The sequence below is a fragment of the Prunus mume genome, linkage group LG6, assembly GCF_029339155.1.
Source record: "Prunus mume cultivar Tortuosa linkage group LG6, ASM2933915v1, whole genome shotgun sequence".
Classification (NCBI taxonomy): Eukaryota; Viridiplantae; Streptophyta; class Magnoliopsida; order Rosales; family Rosaceae; genus Prunus; species Prunus mume.
The window spans coordinates 540,580-561,876 of NC_142703.1; the positions used below are offsets into that span (position 1 = coordinate 540,580).

Below are 21,297 nucleotides of genomic sequence, written 5' to 3' on the forward strand. Positions count from 1 at the left end.
GAATGGAAATGGATGTCAATGCTGCCATAATGACTGAAAAAGATTGGAGATTGCATATAATCAATTATCTGCAGTATCCAACCTTTCCCTCTGAAAAAAGGATTAGAATCATAGCCTTGAACTACCTCGTGTGGAATGGAGATTTGGTCCGAAAGAGCAAAGATGAGTTACTTTTGAGGTGCTTAGGGAAAAAAGAGTGCATGAAGGTCATGGGAGAAACCCATGAAGGAATCTGTGGAGCTCATCAAGGTGGAAGGAAGATGCCCTGATTAATTAGAAGGTATGGCTACTTCTGGCCGACTATGATGAAAGGCTACATTAAATATTCGAAGGGATGTAAGGCTTGTCAGAGGTATGGACCAATCTAGCAGGCTCCTTCAGTTCCCATGAATCGAGTAGTTAAGCCATGACCATTCAGAGGATGGGCAATGGATCTCATTGGCAAAATCTATCCAGCCAGTAGCAAACAACACTGTTTCATTATTGTAGCTACAGACTATTTCACCAAATGGGTGGAAGCCAAACCTATTAAATCCACCACATCTCAAGAGATCATCACCTTTATAGAAGAGCAGATTATGCAAAGGTTTAGTATTCCAGAGTCAATCACAACTAACAAAGTATCCTCTTTCATATTTGGAGAAATGCTAGATATGACAGAAGCATTCAAGTTCAAATTACTTCAATCCACCCCTTATTATGCTCAGGCCAATGGACAGGCAGAGTCAAGTAACAAAGTGATCATCAACATTATCAGGAAAATGCTTGAGGAAAATAAAAGGTAATGGCATGAGAAATTATCAGAAACTCTTTGGGCATATAGGACTTCAAAGAGAGAGGCAACTGGCATGACCCTATATGCTCTAACTTATGATCATGATGCAATTCTGCCTATGGAAATAGCAGTCCAATCTCTCAGAATTGCTCAAAGAACACAACCTGGTTAGAGAAGACTATTCTCAAGCAATGCTGCTAGAACTGGACGGATTGGACACCAGTGGATTTAATACCCTTAATAAACTCTTAGCAGGAAAACAAGCTGCTGCAAGAGCCTATAACAAGAGAGTTAAAAACAAGAGTTTTGAGGAAGGAGAAATAGTCTGGAAAGCAGCTCTGCCCCTTGGAACACACATAGCTGATTATGAAAAATGGTCGCCCACATGGGAAGGTCCTTTCACAATCAAGCAAGTCCTTGGATTGGGGGCATACAGATTACAGGATCGAGATGAAGATATTCATGCTGCTAAAAAATTCTATCCAACTATGTGGGATTCACAAGCTTAGATTCTGGGATTGAAAAAGAAAAGGATAGAATTGATGTTTAAATTCTTGTTCAGAACCATGCTTTAATTTTACTTTAGTGTATTTCATTTCTGCCTTCTTTCGTTTTATTTTAGCAAAAGAAATCAAAAAATCAAAAGTTCCACAAAGTAAATAACTTTTATTATTTCTTGCTTGAGAGGATTCCCTTGGTGGAGAGCCCTCCGCAATCTCCAATGCTGGTCTAGAAGCTGCAACCATTTTCTGCACAAGGAAGGTGGCCTTGGTCTTGCTACCCAGTCCAGGCCCAAGTTTGTTCTGCCTCTCCCTCAGCCTAGCCAATAGCGGTATTGGCTTCCTTGTAGCCCGCAACCATCTGGTTCAGTTCTGTCTTCTGTTTTGCATAATCAGCTAAGTTGGCCTCATGAGTAGCCTTGTAGAACTCGGAGGCCTTGAAGGAGGACTTGAGATCCTCATAGCGGTTGAGCACATCCTTTGCCAGGCCCAAGCTGAGGTCAAGGATAGGCCTGGGAGCCATGTTCTCCCTATGCAGCAAGTCCAGATCCTTCATCAATTGAACAAAAGCCTCACCACTATCATCTAGGTCTAGCTTGGCAGATTGCCAGATTTTCACTCTATCCACGGCCTCATCCACATCCTTTGACTTGGCCTTGCCAGGAGTGGAGCTGAGCTTCTCAAGTTTGTTTAGCTGGGCATTTAAATCAGTAACTTCTGCAGAGAATCAGAATAGAAAAGGACTAAAACACAGTAACACTTGCAGCTATAATAGGAGGCTTCAGAGGGCTGATCACCACTGCCAAAATCCCAGTAGTTTTGGTCACTTACCTGGAAAGACCGATAGTTAGAAAAACACAAGACATAATTGACAGAGTTAAAATGAGGACAGAAAATTATCTCGAAGTTCAGGAACAGCAGCAGCCACCTCCACTTCAGTTCTGGGACTGCAACAGAAGTTATGCATGTTCCACATGCTCGCCTGATCGCTCGCTTGCTCGTAGGTACTAGAACTCCGGTGGAGTGTTTCGCTCTGCATCCTCAAAGAGGGCCAACTCGAACTTGTCGGTTCTGCCCTTTGAGTTTCCTGCCGCTTCTTCGCCAACGTGATACTCTCTACAATCACTTCAATAGGAATCTCCTCCTACAGATAGACAAAAGTCAGAACAGAAGAATAAAACAAGACAAAATTACTTTTTGTAATTGGAGAACGAGACTCACCTCTTCTTCCACTGCTTTTGTTTTTTTTTCTTGGGGTCCCTCATTTTCTTGCTCCTTCTCCTGCTCCACTGCCTCAAAGGCCTCCCTCAACTCTTCATTTGTCCTAGAGGTAGTAGTAGGAGCTGCTGCAGGTTCTGTGGCCACATACTCTACCATAGTCCTCCTTCTAAGTCTTTTCGACCTAGTAGGAGCAGGAGAAAGACTTTTAGCTGCAAATAACAGGCAATAAATGATTAGAACACAAGTTGAATTGAATTAGAAGGGCAAAATAGAATCAGGAAAGCTCAAACTCCTAAGCTTTACCTAAAGTTTCAGTTGGATAAAGATCTGCCTGGTCAGCAGCCTCCAATCTTTTATTCCTTGTGGCAAAAGGAGTTGCCTCAACAGTTCACGGTTTTGCAGACTTTCATGCTAATCTTCTTCGTCCCCAAAGGGGAGCTCCAAGTCTCCAGCAACTATGACAGAAGTGACTATACAAGAAACAAACAAGTTCGAAGTCAACCCAGCATGAAAGTAATAAAGAGGACAGAGCTTAGAAGCTTACCAAACACCTCTCCAGTCGGAACAACATGACCTCTAATATTCTTTGTGATGGAAGGATCTGGTCCAGAAAGAACAGAATGTTAGACACCATCACATAAGCATGATGAAATAAATATAGAAATAATGAAGGAAAAGAGGCAGAATTAGGAATCTACTTTCTATGACTTGAGCATTGATGTCCTTAATGGTCTGCACCATGAATCTGTGGGTTTCCTCTCCTGCATGAACAACCCAGGAATCCCAGCCATCAAAAAGCACTTTGAGGGCGTACTTGAGGCAGGCAGACCTTGGAATCTGGCTTTCCACCAAGCATCGAACTTGGCATATCTGCATGTAAGGAGCATCTGCACTGTTATTTATCTTGTTCACCTCACACCTGGCATCCTTATGCACTTCCAAATCATCCAAATCCCTCCATGAAGTGGCCCGATTGTGGCTTTTGTAGGATTTGTGTGGAATAAGTTAAGGGCAGCCAAATTGTCTTACGCAGAAGTTGGGATGATAGACTTCTGCCCCCAAATGATAATTCGGAGGCTTTCCACCCCATAGGCGTGTCTCTCAGGGTATGCTCGAAATTTATTCCTCAAACTGCTCGCAGCTTTCTTCTTTTGGCTCCTTCTCAAACAGATCAGAGCTGTGCTTGAACCAAGGATAGGTCCTCCTAATCATTTAGTATAGTGTCTGAAGAACATCAAGTACTCTTCAATTGAGCACTTGGGCACTTCACGACATTAATGGAAGCGCCGAACTTGATCTTCAGCAGAACTATATCTAGGAACCGCAGTTCTGGGAAGTACACCTGCAACCATATCGGATCATCTAGAATGCACCAGAGCAGACAAGTTTAGGGATTCTCCAAGGTTGCAGATGGAGGTTTTTAACAGATGAGCTGAATGTGGGTCCAAGCCCCACATCCGTATGATGCAAAGCTTCAACCAAGTGCTAGTATTCAAGCAGAACTGTCGATCTGCAATTTGGAAAAATGAACCTATTCCGCCAGTACAAGAGGAACAACATATGCTATTGATCCTTGTCCTTCTCGGTGCTAAATTTCTTCAGGTAGTTAGAAAAATAGCAATTCTAGTTGATTGTGGCTAGAGAGATAATGAAGGGTTTCACTAGTTTTTCTTGATTCGTCCTCCTATGGTAATCACCAACTACATCTGCAGGTCTTCCATAGGGTTTGAGCTCGAAAATCTGAGCCATGTCCAATGAGGTAGGAGTCATTGGGCCCAGGTGAAGTCAAAGGTGTTACTAGCGAATTCCAGAAACACAGGGTAGCGGCCAGAAGATTCTCATCCTTGTCAATGGATTGCCTGGATAGGAGGATGGCATCATAGATTCCATCCCTCTTCCATTGAGCTCCACATCTTGGAAGAAGCTTATCGATCCAATCTGCCCATTTCACCGTGTTGTTCCTCACTTCACTAGAGGGATAGGAGCGACTCAAATTCTTACTAACCTAGTTGTGAGAAGCTAGGACAGAAGAGCTCTGAAAGCATAAAGGAGCTTCAACATTTTCTTTAAACAATTCTTCCATTTCAGCTGGAACAGGGCCAAACCAGTGAGGGTCTAGAACCTAGGGTGTTTTCGAACAAATGAAGGACATTTTCGTCCAGATTCTTTTGGGCAAAAGGTTGGAGCTTACTACGAACCTCTATGGCATGATTATCAACGCCATCTCCAGTGAGATAAGCAGCATATCGATAACAGGAAGAACCCTTGGCACGAGTGTTTGGAGAAGACATTTTTTCAAAAATTCAAATGAACAGGGAAGGATTGAAGAAATGAGCTAAAAAATAGAGGGATTTGAAAAGAAATGAAAGCCAAGAGCAAAGTTAGGTTTTTGATGAACAGTGATGGAGGTCGGAAGTTCTTAAATGAAAGAAAGAAGATTGTGGGAGAGTGGAACAAATTGTATTCATAATAAATTAGCCTTTAAAAATTGACCACTTACACACAAAGCCTAGCTAAAAAGGTAGGCGTGAGCTGGTTACAACGGAAGGAAATGGCGCACACAATTAATGGTCAATCATTAAGTCTGAAATCGTTCCAAAACGATTCAGACTTAGGGGGCATTATTTGGGCCTAAAAATTGTGCGGAGCCTAGCCAATTCTTGAAACCCACAAAGACATGAGCACCACTTGGGGCTTGATTTGAAGAAGCTAAGAAAAGAGTCCCAAATCAAGAAAGGCCAGCCTAGGACCTGTCAGCCAACAAGAATAAAACTTGGGCTTTGGAAATAGAGAAAAGAAATCAGCCCACAGTCCCAAAACTCAATCTGAGCTTGGCGTGATCAAATGAAAAGGGAACAGCCCAAAATTGAGGCAAACTCACGTGACTACCTGACTTTGAAAAGTCAGCAATTTCAACTAGTCATAAGAAAATTGATAGGGAATTAATGAAGGCGGGTCTTAAAAGAAGAAGATATCTCCATTTTTTTTAGTCAAAGATCATAATCCCTTTCTATATAATTTTGCGTCAATGCAGGTGATCTTTCCAAGAGATAAGCAAACTACGATCTCAAAGAGATAAATGGGAAGCAGTAGAGTTGTTCAAACAAGAAAAGCAAACTGACCATCACGTCATATTGTGTTCTTTCTCTTTACCAAGAACAAACAAAGAACAAAGAAGAGTTGGTATTTCTTTCAAAAAAGTAAGGAAAAGACCTCCATGAAAACTGATTATTGATGGTTTTTCTCTACCAGAACAGATAACTTCCCTTTTTCTTTGCATTTAAAATAAAAGATCTTGCTTTTGGAAAATTTGCCGCCCATTATTAAAAGATTAGAAATCTCACTCCAGCATTTTCTATAAATATGAGAGGAGGTGAACAAATCAAAGGACAGCGAAAAAAAATCAATCAAAAATAAAAACTCAAAATGATCACTTGATTTCAAAAACCTTTAAGACATTGAATTAACCAAAAGCTTATTGAGTCACAAGAAACAAGTCAGCTTATAATCCATAATCTCTAAACTTCAGTTCAGTTTCAGAGAAATATTCATTCAAAGCGAGATTTCTCTCGTTATAAATTTGGTTCAGCATAAGCTAAATCAAGTAAAGTTCGAGTTTTACAAATATGAAAACCTCAAAAAATTTGGAGAGCCTTGATCAAGAGCAATGTACTACAAGATCGCTCCACCAAGAATCATCAAGTCCAGCCACTTTTGCCCCTTCCAGACTGAAGATGTTCCAATTCTGCCCATTTAAAGAGCCTTCCAAGGCTTGAAATAGATTAAAGCTCTGCCAAACTCGAATGTTGGCATCGATTTACAGTTGAAACTTAATAGTTGAAGGTGTTGATAGTCTAATTTAGCACAGACGTACCTAGTCCAGCCCACATCAGAAGCATCTATCTAGGTAGAAATTGAAGTCCAGTGCTCTTTTTGTCTTTTTTAGAGTTGGTCTTCCCCTTTGAGCTTTGTAAAAGGCAGTTCTGCCAAAAATAGTTCACTTTCTTATCATTCATTCTGGCTAGAACTACCAGTTTTGTACTGTGAAAAATTGTGAAGTCCTCACCAGTCTAAGGCAAGAAAAAAACTTACTTGGGAAATATTCCTCACCCAAATTCACAATCGCTTGTTTAGAAATCAATAACTTGGGGCGCAAGTTATCTATTTTTAAGAAGTCTGCTAAGATTTTCATTGCTAGCCGTGGCAAGCTCGCACACAAAAGAAAGTTGACTTGATTGACCACAAATGGTTTTCAAGCCAATGAGAAATTTTACCCTACCATCACAGGAACAAATATAAAACGGGTGAACATCTCCCTCACTAGAGAATCTGCAGATCTCCTCTCTCTCACCTTCTTCCTCAGACTTCATCAACCAACATTCTCCTCCTAATCCCAAAACCACAACAGCAATCCAGGCAACCTCTTCAAATTCCAACAGAGCCACCTCAACTTCTTCTTCTAGCACCTGGACCTCTTCCAAACCTTATCCTTCACCCACACCATCCTCCTCCAATCATCCGTCGACACTATCGTGTTCTTCTCCCGCCTCGGCAAGTCTATCTTCGTTACCCACAAGATCTCTCAAACCCTCATCTCCCTCAGCATCCGCTCCGACTTCCTTTCCCCATCGATGCCTTCCACGACAATATGAATGCACTCTCTAAAAAGGCGTCTTGGTCCTATTCAATAAGTCCAACGCCACCGACGAGGGGTGGGTTTAGGGAGGAGGGCTGTGGGCAATGGACCAGATTTTGGCATCGGGTCAGGTGTAGACAAATTTTGGGGGGAAGGAGTTGGTGGGGTGGTGGTCATGTGGTAATGGGGGGAGAAGAAAATCGTGGTGGTGGGAGGGAACTGCTTTTGGGATGATTTTTATTTTTTTCCTTTGTTTAATTTTATTGCAAAAAATAATATTTTTATCAACTAAAAAAAAAGAGTAAAAAGTAAATGTTTTGCATAAGCAACTACGAAGAGATCTAACAGAAACTTTAACAACAGAATCACATTGTAACAAATTTAAAAGACCGGGATATCTAATTGTAAAAATTAAAAAGACAGGAACTAACATGTCTCAATGATGAAACTAAACAGTAATTAACCCTCATTAAATTACTGTATACTTTTGGTGAAACTGGTTTCATATTCAGCTGCTTACTTTTATCCCCATACCTCCAAAAAAAAAAAAAACTACTGGGAATGAAAACCAAGATTTAGCATACAACTGCTAATTTCAACAGCACGGGATCATCTTCTAAGCAGCAGGGAAGACATTTCTGAGCTTCTTTCGGAAGACAATTTGAAGGGCAGAACCAACCAATGGCCAACTTGTGACAATGGAAACATAAACAAGCAACCAGAATGACCATCTACTCTGTTGGGATAGCAGATCTAAGCATCTTCTAACAGGAGTAATTACATCAAGGGGCTTAGAATCCTGCCTTCTAGTAGCTTGTTCAGAGGATTGTACGATTTCCGCCAAGCATGGTTCTGGCTTTATCATATGGTCATCTTGTTCTCCTGAGACCATTTCAATAGTTTTTCTCTGATGAGTCTTTTGTTGTTCAAGTACATCTTCTCTCCTATTTTCTTTCGCCTGTTCATTGCCCACTGCTGCTACCATTCCATCTTCTGCAATGTTTACGTAGGGACCTTGATCTATTGAAGAGTCCAATGACGACTGTGCGCCAGAACTCACCATCTGAAAGATACATGAAAATCAACAATATTAACTCACATAAATGGCCTGTATTCTGCAGCATGTTAACAAATACAAAACAACGTTATAATGCATTTTAAACAACAATTTGCATGGACTCCTGGACAGCATCAGAGATTAAACTTCATCCAACCCAATAACTAAATTACTTCATTAAGCACTCGAAGAATAATGTAAACAAAATTATACCTTCTGTACATGCATATATTGGCTAGAGTGTAAAATCTTAAGAAATTCATCGGTAGCCCTAACCCACCTGCAAGGGAAACAAAATTAATCACCCACGTCAGAAAGAAATTGTTGATATGGCTGCTCAAAATGCACACAAAAATTGCCAAAGCTATGATATGTCTTAAAGCATCATATTAAGACAAGGTTAAAAAGCCAAATCTATATGAAACAAATAAGCGAAATAGGCTAAAATAGCCCCTTTGTAAAACAATTATTCTAAGCAAATAGGAGATGGTGCATGTTCATTTTGGGATGACATATTGGGAAGTGGCTATTACATGTGTGTGTTACAAAAGGGCTATTTTAGCACAAAACCCAATAAATCATGTAATATTATACAGGTTGCTACTAGGCGTAGCTACATAGAATCACATAAAGTTAGTGGAAAAAAAATACATGACCAATGCAAAGATATGAGAAGCGTATCCTAATAACATGGAAGCATTAAGTACCAGATACCAGCAGCAGTTAATCCTTCAAAGAAAGCCAAGTGTCCTCCATGCTTTGTTGTAGCCAGAACAATATTTACATTTGCCCTATTGAAGACAAATACCAAGCATGTGCTTAAATGATGCGAAAGGAGAAAGTGATGAATGAAACAAAACACTCCAAGAGGAGGTCCACCTGCATTCCTCCCAAGGAATGGCTTCCCTAGTGCAGACTGGATCATCTAAAGCACTGATACAGAGTAGCGGCACCGATACATTTCCCACATAATTAGCACTGGTACAGCGCCTGTAATATGTGTCAACAGTCTGAAAAAAAAAAAAATAAGGCGATTAATAAATAAAATAAAATAGAGGTCAAGTGAGAGAAATCATTCAGATCTCGAACATTAATACCTCAAATTTCCCAACAATGCAGGTAGCATGCTGATCAAAATCACGAATAGAACGTGACTTTTGAAGCACAAGATAAGAACAAAACAAACATTAGTAGAAGGCGGGTGACCATTCAATGATAGCATATGTATATGAGAGAGAGAGAGAGAGAGAGAGAGAGAGAGAGAGAGAGAGAGAGAGCTAATGCCGACAGTTTCACTTGGATGTTTTCCTGGAATATGAAATTTGGCATGAGTGATATAAAACCACAACTAATTTATTATGGTCCATCTTGGCTTCAAAACATGAACCTACGAGAAGAAAATTACTTGTAGGTCCAAAAATGTGACAAACTATAAATTTAGTATTTCATTTCCAAAGCAGAAAGGAATGAGAACAATATTGTTTATTCTAATCAATTGCTTCTAGCAGGGTGCAAAGATTTAGTATCAACTTTATTTGCTGCTCTTACAATGATGCTGAAGCTCATCAGAAAAATCTTAAACGTGAGAAAACACCAACCTTTTTTATGCCTTCCCAATTAGCGAGGCGAAAAAAGCGAGGCTGGTGTCTGCATTGAACATTTATGAATTTCCATAAATATTCAAACAAAAAGAGGACAGAAACTATTGTTTAAACAAAAAAAATCATACCTTCTAGATATTTCACAAAATGAAATGAATGTGGTCCGCACACATGCAGCAAAATATATGCATACAAAGTAGGACATCACATGATGTTTTATGAGCTATTTACTACCCTATTGAAAGGGAGGCACAGACATACAATTGTGCATAGCCTAGAAGGCCAGTTGTTAGTGCTTTGTCATAAAACTTTTGCAACAGCCTACGGCCTATAAATCTGTCACCAATCTGCATAACAAACAAACAAAAAATGATAAGTAACTTCACTCGGTCAGTAAGAAACTACTGCTGATGCCAAGTGAATAATTACAATTCCATGATACACATGAAACAAGCAAACAACCTTTTTTTTTCCCCACAATAGCATCACGTGCAGAAAATTCTTTTATCTAGGTATGGCGTATTTGGTAACTTACAGACAGGTCTCAGAGAGGGGAACGCAACAGAGAAATGGTTTGTTTGCCTAAATATGTATGGTATGACCAAAGATGAAAATATTGGCATGTCAGTCAGATATTTCGAAAGATATGTTGGGGTGAAAAGATTTTAGAGTCGCTGATACAGCTAATGGGCTAATAGAATGTGTTTCCAAAATGTGAGAAGGCCTACGTGACCAGAACTAGCTAGGCCCAAAATAATAATGATGCCCATGCAAGCCCAATCAACAAAAAATATTAAGTAAAATTAAGAGCTTCCAAAGACACCTAAAGGCTCATTGACACACTTATGACCCCTGTTATAATCCGTGCTTGGCCAACCCATGCGATGTCAAGCCACGCCATGCAACCAAACATGTGCCATGCTATTCTGCCGTGGCAGCACTTAGTTATGTCCCACTTTATAATCTGGGTCATAAGGATCATCCACGCTTAAAATATACACCAAGTCCATGCCTCATTCCATGCCCAAGCCCAGAGAAATCAACAGGTGTGGTGTGTAGATTTTCTTCTCATGGAATTTAATTTAACTAGCTAAATAATGAATGCTGAAGTCCAACATGTTAAGACCCAATTTAATGGGCCAAAATAATAACGATGCCCATGCAAGTGCGAAAGAATAAAAAATATTAAGTCATGTCCTGCCCCAAACAAAATCAAGAGTTTCCAAAAGACGACCCAAAGGTCCATAGAGTCTCTCTTGGGTCATAAATATCATGCACACTTGGAATGTGGAGACGCCCAACCCGGCATAAATCACGAGGTGGATAAGCCAACTCCAAGCTCACTTGTACGATGTGATTTGGAAGGTACAAATAAAAAGAAGGCCTGAATTACTTATAATAGTTGGAGCAGGCCCAAGCCTAGTTGGAGGAATGTGGGGCCCATAGTCGAGCATAACAATACTACGGGCCAGAGAACATCTATTCTATCCAATCCCATGCCAATTATCTGTACAATGCCCAACGGCCTGTTAAATTTCTCTCAAAGCCAAGCACCCAAGAGCCCTCCAAGAAGGAAAAAGGCTCCTCCAATGGGAAGGGTAGGCATTTAATACCACAATCGGAATTATGCATATAAATGGGGCCTCCCTTCTCCTATAAAGGGGGTTAGAAACCTGAAGGACAGAAGGAAACCCACGCCAATATCCAAACTTCAGCTTTGGATTTGCTAAAGACTTCAGACCAAAATACTTGACTCCATACAACACATGCAATGTTTCTCACTACTTAACTACAATTCTTGCTCCTACATCACATGCTCACTAGTGATTCCATTTTGCGGAGATTAATGCTTGATTTCCTTGTCTTTCTCATGATTAGCACCACTGCAGGACCACAATGGGGCCTCACCTGAGCCATCTATCATCAAAACATCTCAGGCCAAACTCCCTAATCTTCGAACCCAAGGGTGGTATTCTGCTCTATTTCTCTGCGTCACTAAAGAGCAGACAGAATAACCCAGCAATGGGGTTCAAAAAGACAGACATACCCCTGTAAACATAGAATCTAGTAAGAATGTCAAGGGCATTTAGGTCATTTTCAGAATAAGTTGTCATGTAAAAAGATAAAATCAATTTACACACTAGAATGCTAATGCTTAAGCATACTCTTAAGGGTTAGGGATCTAAGTTTCTATGTTCTAAGGTTCAAACCACATTAGATAATTACTTAGTTTCCTGAACAAGAGAATCAAAATTAAGACATTTTCACACATTATCATTCAAGTTGGACAAGAGGTTGTACAATAACAAAGATGGACAAGAGCTCAAACAATAACAAAGCAAAAACGAGGAAATACAGACGAGCTACCCAACACCAAAAGGAGATCAAATGCCAAACAGCAGATTTCAACTTTTATATGTGTCAGGCTGTCAGCTACAAGCCTACAACATATACTGTTTTCACACTATATGTGATATGTTACCATGGACAAACTATCTAAGAATTTTATATGTTAAACTGATGCTAAAGTTTCACTGAAAATACAAAAACATATCCCCAAACATTTATAAAGGATTTTTTGTTACAAAAGAGCACCCCAAGTGAAACACGTATGGGATGCAAGTCAACTTGCTAGACCCAAAGTGCAATTTTGTAAGGTTTCTTGGATTTGGCAAATATGTTTGAACACCTTATGAAAATGCACCATGATGGCATGATGGCATAGGCTATAGCAGTAACTACATCAAATGCATGGTGCCTTATTATGCACAAAAACGATGTACTACTATGTGCAATAAGGTATTACAAATTGCAGTTCTTTACATATAGTTCCAATAAAAATATGGGTAGAGCTGCAATTTGTGATATACAATGGCTTTTGTGAAATGTACTCTACTTGGGTTTAAAACTAACATATTTAGCAATAACGTTCAGACAAAACAAAACAATGTCCAAAAGTTAGAACACTGAATGCGGAACCCTTCACAACATTATCCTCAACTGGCCCTTTCATTCATGATCACAGACACAGGTGAGGGCAACTAGTATAGCCTAAGCACAGGCAAGAGTAGAAAAGAAAAAATTGAGAGAGCCATAAATAGAGAATTGTGCACACATGCTGCCAATGCATTTAATCACAAACCAGAAACATTGCCTTCACATAACCATTAAGTTGAAGCACTAACCAAAAGGTCCCAAGGAGAACAGATAGCTACAGCCCCAGCAACAGGAACCTTGTCGCCATCCTCCCCAAGATATTTTACCTGCAATCAATAAAGTAAACATGAATGTTAACATCACAAGTTATTAAAAGAAAGTAAGAAATAGAGGATGTTAAAAATTAATACTATTTTCGAATTATTTTAAAAGCTAATTAAGTCTTAAGGGCAATAAATATAGCTTGGTGATTTGCAGATTCAAAAATTCATAATTACTAGAAAATAAGAATAAAGAGAGATAATGAATTTGACTTCTATGTCATATCAAACATACTACAAGATTCTGTTTCATCTCAAAGATTAGAATACGACTAGAAATTGCAAGGTTGAGTGCCTCTATAACGAAAACAAAGTGTTGGCACCTACACTCATTCCAACAAGAATAGTCAAATGCAACAATAAAAGATAAAATCTAGCTTTATAATTACAACAGGCTTAAAATAATAATCTGACATGGTCAAATAACATACCAAAATGTTGGCACCTATACTCAATCCAACAAGAAATAAAGGAGCGTTGGGGTATTCATCATGGAGGTTACTAACAACTGTCCGTAAATCCTCTGTCCATCCAGCATTATAAAAAAAATCGGACTGAAATATTAACAAGAAAACAAACAGGAATTACCAATATATTTCATTGACTTGATGAGAAAACTGATTATTGAAAGACAAATTGACTATAGCTTGAAAATTACACAAGGGAGAAGCATCATACAACCTACCAAATGTCAGCCTTAGAAGTTAAAACACAATACTAATGACGAACATAGTCGGTAAATTTTTTCAAACACTTCCATTACAAGGGAAATTGATACTGATTTTATTGATTTTAGATCCCAAGAGGAATAAATAAATAAACAATATAGGCCGACAAAACAGTAAGGTACAGAATCAGCAGTCAATTCACTAGAATTTGATAATACTCTTCCATCACTCACTCAATATTCCTATACAAAGTCTCTTTAGAGACAAATGTATCCACAAGAACAGAATTTAGCTATAAAAGTCCAATTTCAAAAATGGCCAAAGCCAAGAATATGTATGAATATTTTCTAACCCATTTCTTTCATTTTCTTTTTTGCTTTCTAGAAAATAGCTTATTCCTCTTCTTGTTGAAGAATTCTTTCGCAAAATAGCTTGTTCCCTAGAAGATAATTTTTTATTTTTTTTCTTATTTTCTTGGTGCTCTTCTCCATCGAATTAGTTCATTGCCACTCTCCATGCTTCAAAAGAATTGTATACTCCGATCCACCAAAATACAAATAGCTTCCATATACCAAAGGATTCATTTATTTTTTAATTTTGCTTCTTTTCATTTATACAGCTTTTTAATTTTGCTTCAGAATTTTCATATTATCCCCGAATTACTAACGACCATGCTAAATTTAAATAGGCCTGATAAGAGTTTGGAGAATTCATAATTTCAGAATTCTGTTGTAAATCATTTTTCCACCCTTGGGTGGAAAGTCCTCATGATTCAATTTTCAAACCGTGAAAGATGATTTGAAAGGCTAGTGTACCAACTATTCAATTTTCAAACCGTGAAAGATGATTTGAAAGGCTAGTGTACCAACTATGGTGCACATTTTTGTTTGGTTGATGGTCCATGATAAAATTAATATTTGTGACCCCCAAAATTACCTCTGAGTCTGCCTGTTTGTCTCAAGGTTTGGTGTTTTCATTAAGGTTACAGTATGATGTTCTTTCACTACACAAATTTGGATTTGGTTTTTTTTTCCTTATTGTAGAAGAAACAAAGATTTTATTACACAAATTTAAACTAAGTTATTCCCTTACAAATTTATATTCTGTGTTAGTTGAGGATTTTCTGGAAGTAGCTTATAAAAGAGAATTACTATATGGTGTCGATTCTTTGGATTGTTTTGGTTGGAAAGGAAAAACACAATCTTCGAAGAAAAATAGGTGAATTTAGTTAGGGAACAAAGATCTTTAAGGCATCATCACATATTCCTAGTACTTTACAAAATCTATGTATAAAAGTAAAGAATTTTTAGCCTATACATGGCGTGGATTGTAGTGCCATCCCAATCTAGCCACTATACCTTCAAAACTTTTTTTTTTTTGGATGCCCCAGTCTGCTTTGCAGACACAACTTTGAAACTAGGGCACCCCGCCGAGGGAAGCAGGAAACGCTAACAAATAGCTAGAGTAGGTAACCTTTGGAGGTTTCAAACCTTGGACCACATGGGAGCAAACCATGGGCCTGACCATTCCAACTAACCCAACGTTGGTACACCTTCAATACTTACTCATGAAACATGATATAACAATTTTCTCTAATTTCCATGGTGGCTACCAATTTTTTCCAGTGGGTCAAATCACTTGACAGAATCATCAGCAAAGAAAGTTAACCACACCAAAGTCAATCATTATAAGGACTCAAAAAAAGGTACGAAAAGGTTATAAGAAAAGATTCTGTTATAAGGACTAAAAAGCAAGTACAAAATGGTTATATTGAATGAGCTTCTTACAGTGACTGAAATGCCACCCAATCCTCTATGATTGCTAACCACAACATTCCATCCCTTTTTGGCTGTATTGAAAGCAAGATGCTTTATATACTGCAGCAACAACATCAAGTAACATCAGCTAATCAGCATGTATGCAGACAAAACATCCTACACATGGCAAAAGCTTATTAAGGAATGAGTTTAAAGAAGATTATCAAAAGTTGAAGCCCTTGTATAAAATAGGCTGTGATTTATATCGTAGACTATTTATTGAAGAGTTAAATTGATGAACATGATTCATTCATGAGAGTCCTACATAAGGGAGATATAAACCATTAAAGCTCTTTGTTATAAACTTATCACAATCCCTTTGGTATTAAATCTTTGTAGCTTTAATTTGATAAGATTGTGGTTCAATTGATCTATATAAAGAGTGGTGAACCTCAACCATTAGAATAGAGTCATGAATTGCATTGATAGATCATAAGAGGCATATTAATGAAAACATTGTAAACATCGAACTGGCACAAGGACATAAACGGTGAATATGGGCAATCAGAAATAACTGTCTACATCAATGTGCATCTCATATTCACTAAGGTCAAGAGGCTCTTGATCCAAAGAGGAGTGTAGAAGCGTGTTTTATCTCTAGTCACTTTGACTTACCAACGGATGAGATATTAATAAATCAGTATTTATCTTGGTAAAGAGGCAGCATTGCTGAATCTTACTCATAATCATTAAGTTTCCTATAGAAAAAGAAAAAATTTAAGGGTTGCGAAGTGTTTCCTAGTGTCACTGCAATGAAAAAATACATGTGAAGCATAAAACAACGAAGATAAAATGGCTTTGAACCTAGGAGCTAGGTCCTCTCCTTATTACTGTCCTCCTTTTTATGTAGGACAATAATAAGAGCAGGGAATAAAAGAGAGATCTGAACTCACTCCAACCTTTGCAATCACACCAAATGTATAAAACTTTTACTAAACACAACATAGGTTCATCATTATTGAACACGGAATCCGCTTCTAAAACAACACTAATCATGGAACCTAAAAGCCAACTCCACAATAACAGAGATACAGTAGCACAGTAAACAAGAAAATTTGACAAAAAATTCTACCATACAGCTGCTTCCCAATCTGCAGCAATAGATGCCCAAGGACGAACCCTTTTCCATAAGTGCTCCACCTCACCAATTATATTCTCAAACACCCTCATATTCCTCTCCACCCATACAACCCAGAAAATTGCCAACATGTAACCCCCTCACATTACAGCATATTACACGAAACAGGAATAAACCAACTTAAGCCTGCCTCCTTGAGTAATCATGAACATAAAGGCTCTCACTCACTTCCTGGTGTGATTGATTAATGCCAGCGTATATGGAATGGTGTGGGGCAGTGCAGAGCGTAACTTTGCTGTAGATGGGATGGCCTGGCACATCTTGAATTTAAGATTGGGCCTACTTCTGTTTGAAGAACCCCAGAGAATTTAATTCATATTTTGGCTGAGGATAGGAATCGTTTCCGGGCCCAGGTTTGTTTGTAAGTAGTTTTGTGTTTTGGCCCCCATTGTAACCAAAACAAAGAGTAAAGTCCTTGCAAAGATCTTAAAGTTCCCCCTAATGAGCTATTTAGTAATAAGTTTTTAACAGCCCATTTTCTGTAGCTCAAATTACATTGGAAAAATGTCAAAATTGGAAGGTTCTATCTTAAAGTTTTTTTGAAGAAAAAACAAAAGAAAATGACCCAGCCGAGACTCCAAGTTTCAACATTTCTACTTTAAAGTTTCTAGAGGCATTTAAATGCTATTTTAACTTCTTACTTAGCTTAAATAAAAAAAATTACTTAGAATCAACTATGTTAACACAAAGATTCTATTCCTAGAGACACCAGAACTACAACTGGAAGCATTTACAGACACATTTAAGAATCTGAGTACCAATGAGGGTTTAGTCGTAAGGTTTGCTCCAACATGGTGCTAGAGTTTTCTACCTTCCAAAGATTGACCCAGTTTTAAACCCAAGCCCGTGATGTGGATTTTGGGGATTCTGTTTATAAAAAATTAAAAATTAAAAAGCAAATACAGAACAAAGATGAGTGAAAAAAAAAACACACAAATTAAAGATGAAGCTTACAGCAGCATCAGAATCGCTGGTTAATCCAGGAATCACCAGCACGATAGGGGTGGTGTCACCTTTCGGAATAGTATTGTTCGTGCTAAAAACACCTCCCGAAACTGCAGTATAGCACATACATGGATCAAAAAATAGAGAGGATTCACAATAATTAATACCACAAAATCAAAAGTGACATAACACTTTAGTCAAGATCTTGATATATAAGTATATGATGCAGTAAACAGATAATCGAGAGTTATCTAGCAAGTTTACTAAGTACAAAGTAGTAATTAAGTTTGGGATGATCAAATGGATCTGTCTGGTAGTTATTAATGATGTAAGGGGAGTCTGTCCAGTTGGGGAGTTTAAAGAGTCTGTTTGTCTAGTTGGTATTAATGCTTTCTGGGGATTAGTTACTACAAAGGATGTCCATCTAAAGCCAACTGCAACCCCAGTTCAACCAGCTGAATTGACTTTCAGTACCCTTCAGTGAAGAAGGAAAGATGAAACAGATGTTTAAGAGAAATAAGTTGAGGGTATGATAACCAGCCATCTTCATGTAACCAACAAAGGAAATTACAAGAACGACCCTAGTAAGTCTAGCATAAAATAACAGAACAACATGGAATAATTAATCTAACACAAACTAAAATTGATAATGGAGAAATTTTAAAACCCAACCTGCCAAAGTGAAAAAGCAGGTAAGGAAGGAATCTTTCGAAACCAAACAAGTTCCCTTCTTCTCTCTCTCTCTCTCCCTCAACCTCTCCACCAACCCTCACCACATCACAACTCCTCTCTTCTTCTGACACGCACTTTCCTTTCTATTTTAATTTAGTTTCATTTCTGTCGGATAAAAAATGCTCATTTTGTTTTCCCGAGATTTTCTGAAAATTTCAGCAATGTTGGAAAATATATTGTCAAAGTTTCAGTTTGATATCTCAAAATTTCCATAAAAGTCCATTTCCCCTGTTTCAAGCCAATGCCGACATGGGAAAGATAAGTTGACGACATTCTGTAAAGAAAACAATTTACCATCTTTTCCATAGCACTTCAACTCTTCAGTTCAAAAGGTTTGCTTATATTGCAAGTTCAGAAAAATATTTCTACGTTAAAGATGTTCATGCCCTTATTGTAAGAAAATTGCACACATCCTTTCTAGGGCTACCCAACATGTATTCAACAATCAAAACGATCTCTGTTTTAGGTTATACTTCCAGCGTTATCCTTCAATAAATTGTCCAGATTTGAAGATGTTTGGCCAACTAAAATGTGAAGGAAAAAAAAAAAGCAGTTTGTTCGATAAAACTGAAGCAAAAATATGGATAATTTTAGCTGATTTTTTGCAAGTATAACCCTTGAAGAGAATCTAAAAACTGAACGGTTCCGATCATTAGTTTACAGCACAGAAATAAGATGTCCTTAATTTAAGAAAAATAAGGACATCCTTTCTATAGAAAGCCTCAAGGTCAAACTATGGAACAAATGAAGTCATCAATTTCTATATCAGTGTACAATCTAAAAATAAAATAGATGATCCCAAGTAATGAACCAATTACAATACAACTTACAACTGCTTTCTATGACAACATTGTGATGCAGGAGCATCTAATGGACTTTCCTAGTCTAAGGGGGCTTGTTAGCCAATACGGCTAAGTATTAGTTATTTTAAATTATTAAGTTACTTTGATATTTGTTTTCCTATTCCAATTAGGATTTGGTTTACTTTCCAGTTTGGTTTAATTTCCTTTGTCGTTAGGTTTCCCTTTATGCTAGGGTTTGATGGCTATATAAGCCTAGTTATCATTGTAATAAGAGTCTTTTATCAACTTTATTCAGAAATTACACATTATAGAGCTTATCTTAGGTCTCTATACCAAGAACTCAACAAAATTTGTTCCAACTTCTATCCTATTGCTTTATCCGCCTATTCTGTGTTCCCTATTCTACCCAGTGGACACATTGTCACTGGGGAATTAGCAATTAATATTTGAACATGAAAGGCTGTATTTTACAAACTAAGAAGCACTATAAAATCTAAATGCCAGCCTACATTACACATACTATCAACAGAAGCCAATCTGGGTGCTAAATAGTACATTATATGAGAACACTATACAAGACTGAAGAAAAAATAAGATACCAAGAAGTTTACACTTTAAATAGTAAGAAGGTAAAAATGTAAGAAACAAAGATAACAACCAAATGGAACGTATGTTTGTATTTTTACTCAATTCAGAAACATATAAGTAAAATGATAACGAATATAAATTATCAGACATTCATTAATGTCTATAAATTGATATATGTATATGGTCATTACTTTCAGGTAAACAAAGAATAGTTACCATCAGAACTCAGTAGCCAATCCAAAGCAACAGTTCCGCCATCAGATAGATTAAAAAGTTCTCTGAGACGGAATATACATGACTATCTGTTAGAGGAAAGCATGAACCAAAATTCTAGAGAAAAAAGAATCTCTGTGACAGTTGTATAACCTGTGTACAAAAAAAAAAACATAGTTAGAAGAAACATACAAAATTGTAGTATAAATTAAATAGGCTATTAAGAGACTCTTGTATTCAGTTATTTTTTTATGGATATAATTCCAGGACTCCAGAATTTGGACTCAACAAACTATAAGAATTTACTAGTCTTTTAATATTTTTTTAAAATGAAGCCACATCCGAAGAAATTTAGCATTAAAAACACAGCAGCATTGGGTTTTTTTTCTCCAGTGGCACAGTTGATAAAATAGTACTCAAAATATTCCACTGAAAACGCATGCGCACAAATGCAGCAGACCCGCCACACAAAAGTAACCATAAATTCCAAATCCTGAACTGACCCAGATGGTGGAATACTGAAATATAAAACAAGGACAATTGCTCACAAAGTACTAGAAACAAAGCCTTCACTTTTTAGTGATTTTGTACCTTCGGTAGCTGAAAGCAGGAGGCCGCCCAAAGAAGCTGAGGAAAACAGTCTGAAAATGAGGGCTTGAGAGCCATGGCGTCGCCAAATACCTGCAAACCAATCCATATATCCAAAAAAATAAAGTGAATTAAAATCAATTGAAAAGGAAAAATAATTCAACAAAAATGGAAACTAGTTGGTTATTGTTAGTATCGGGACCTGGCATGGAGAATCCGGCACTTGGAAACGACGCCATGGTAGATAGGGGAGGAGGGATTGTAGGTCAAGCTGACGGGGCTGCCTCTGAAGCCATTGAAGAGGTCTTGGAGGAAATGGAATTCGAGGAAATGGTAGAGAAATGCGAAGGAGAATGAGAGAAAGGCGAAGAAGTAGTGAGAAATGGGAATTAGAGAGAGATCGTTGAGCAAAAGTACGTAGGGGTTTTCTGAAACCTCGCCTAGGACCCTGCAATCCATGACCGGAGTTTCTCTCTTCTTTTTTCTTTTTTTTTTTTTTTTGCCAGAGAGTTTCTCTCTCTTCTGGTGATGATGGTTTTGGAGTGAGGAGCAAGATCGAGTTTTGTAGCGTGAGCAAGAAAACGTGTCGTTCGATCCAAAATAAAAAAGAAAACGTGTCGTTTCTAACAGCAGTCATATATTTCTGTCCAGAAATCGTGTCGTTTCTAAAAGCAGCCATTTTTTTTAAATAGAAATTTTAAATAAAGAAAAAAGAAGCATTATATGGGTGGGAAAGTCTTTGCATATGGCCTCCCTCT

General features: G+C 37.9%; 2 protein-coding genes across 2 annotated transcripts; one reads left to right on the top strand and one right to left on the bottom strand.

The window, feature by feature from the left end:
- The first annotated feature begins 428 nt into the window (after positions 1 to 428).
- On the top strand, positions 429 to 1,284 carry LOC148915744 (uncharacterized). Its single transcript, XM_089054176.1, has 2 exons — positions 429 to 737; positions 904 to 1,284. The coding sequence occupies exons 1-2, from the start codon at positions 429 to 431 to the stop codon at positions 1,282 to 1,284; spliced, it is 690 nt and encodes a 229-aa protein (XP_088910302.1).
- Positions 1,285 to 7,573: 6,289 nt separating this feature from the next.
- On the bottom strand, positions 7,574 to 21,106 carry LOC103336089 (alpha/beta-Hydrolases superfamily protein). Its single transcript, XM_008239124.2, has 14 exons — positions 20,742 to 21,106; positions 20,543 to 20,632; positions 19,955 to 20,016; positions 17,625 to 17,725; positions 15,503 to 15,592; positions 13,479 to 13,601; positions 12,976 to 13,053; positions 10,052 to 10,137; positions 9,788 to 9,836; positions 9,287 to 9,343; positions 9,069 to 9,199; positions 8,897 to 8,980; positions 8,403 to 8,469; positions 7,574 to 8,195 (listed from the first exon to the last, which is right to left on the bottom strand). Exons 1-14 carry the CDS (start codon positions 20,996 to 20,998, stop codon positions 7,749 to 7,751), a joined length of 1,722 nt encoding a protein of 573 aa, XP_008237346.2. The 5' UTR covers positions 20,999 to 21,106; the 3' UTR covers positions 7,574 to 7,748.
- Between the last annotated feature and the right edge of the window lie 191 nt (positions 21,107 to 21,297).

What these genes read in the sequence shown, in the direction of transcription:
- LOC103336089 (XM_008239124.2), bottom strand. Translation starts at nt 20,998, where the DNA reads ATGGATTGCAGGGTCCTAGGCGAGGTTTCAGAAAACCCCTACGTACTT. An exon ending in TGCCGGATTCTCCATGCCAG is followed by an intron (nt 20,633 to 20,741) that starts GTCCCGATACTA and finishes ATTGGTTTGCAG; the next exon opens with GTATTTGGCGACGCCATGGC. An exon ending in CCAGCGATTCTGATGCTGCT is followed by an intron (nt 15,593 to 17,624) that starts GTAAGCTTCATC and finishes TTGTTGCTGCAG; the next exon opens with TATATAAAGCATCTTGCTTT.
- LOC148915744 (XM_089054176.1), top strand. Translation starts at nt 429, where the DNA reads ATGGATCTCATTGGCAAAATCTATCCAGCCAGTAGCAAACAACACTGT. An exon ending in AGGCAGAGTCAAGTAACAAA is followed by an intron (nt 738 to 903) that starts GTGATCATCAAC and finishes CTATGGAAATAG; the next exon opens with CAGTCCAATCTCTCAGAATT.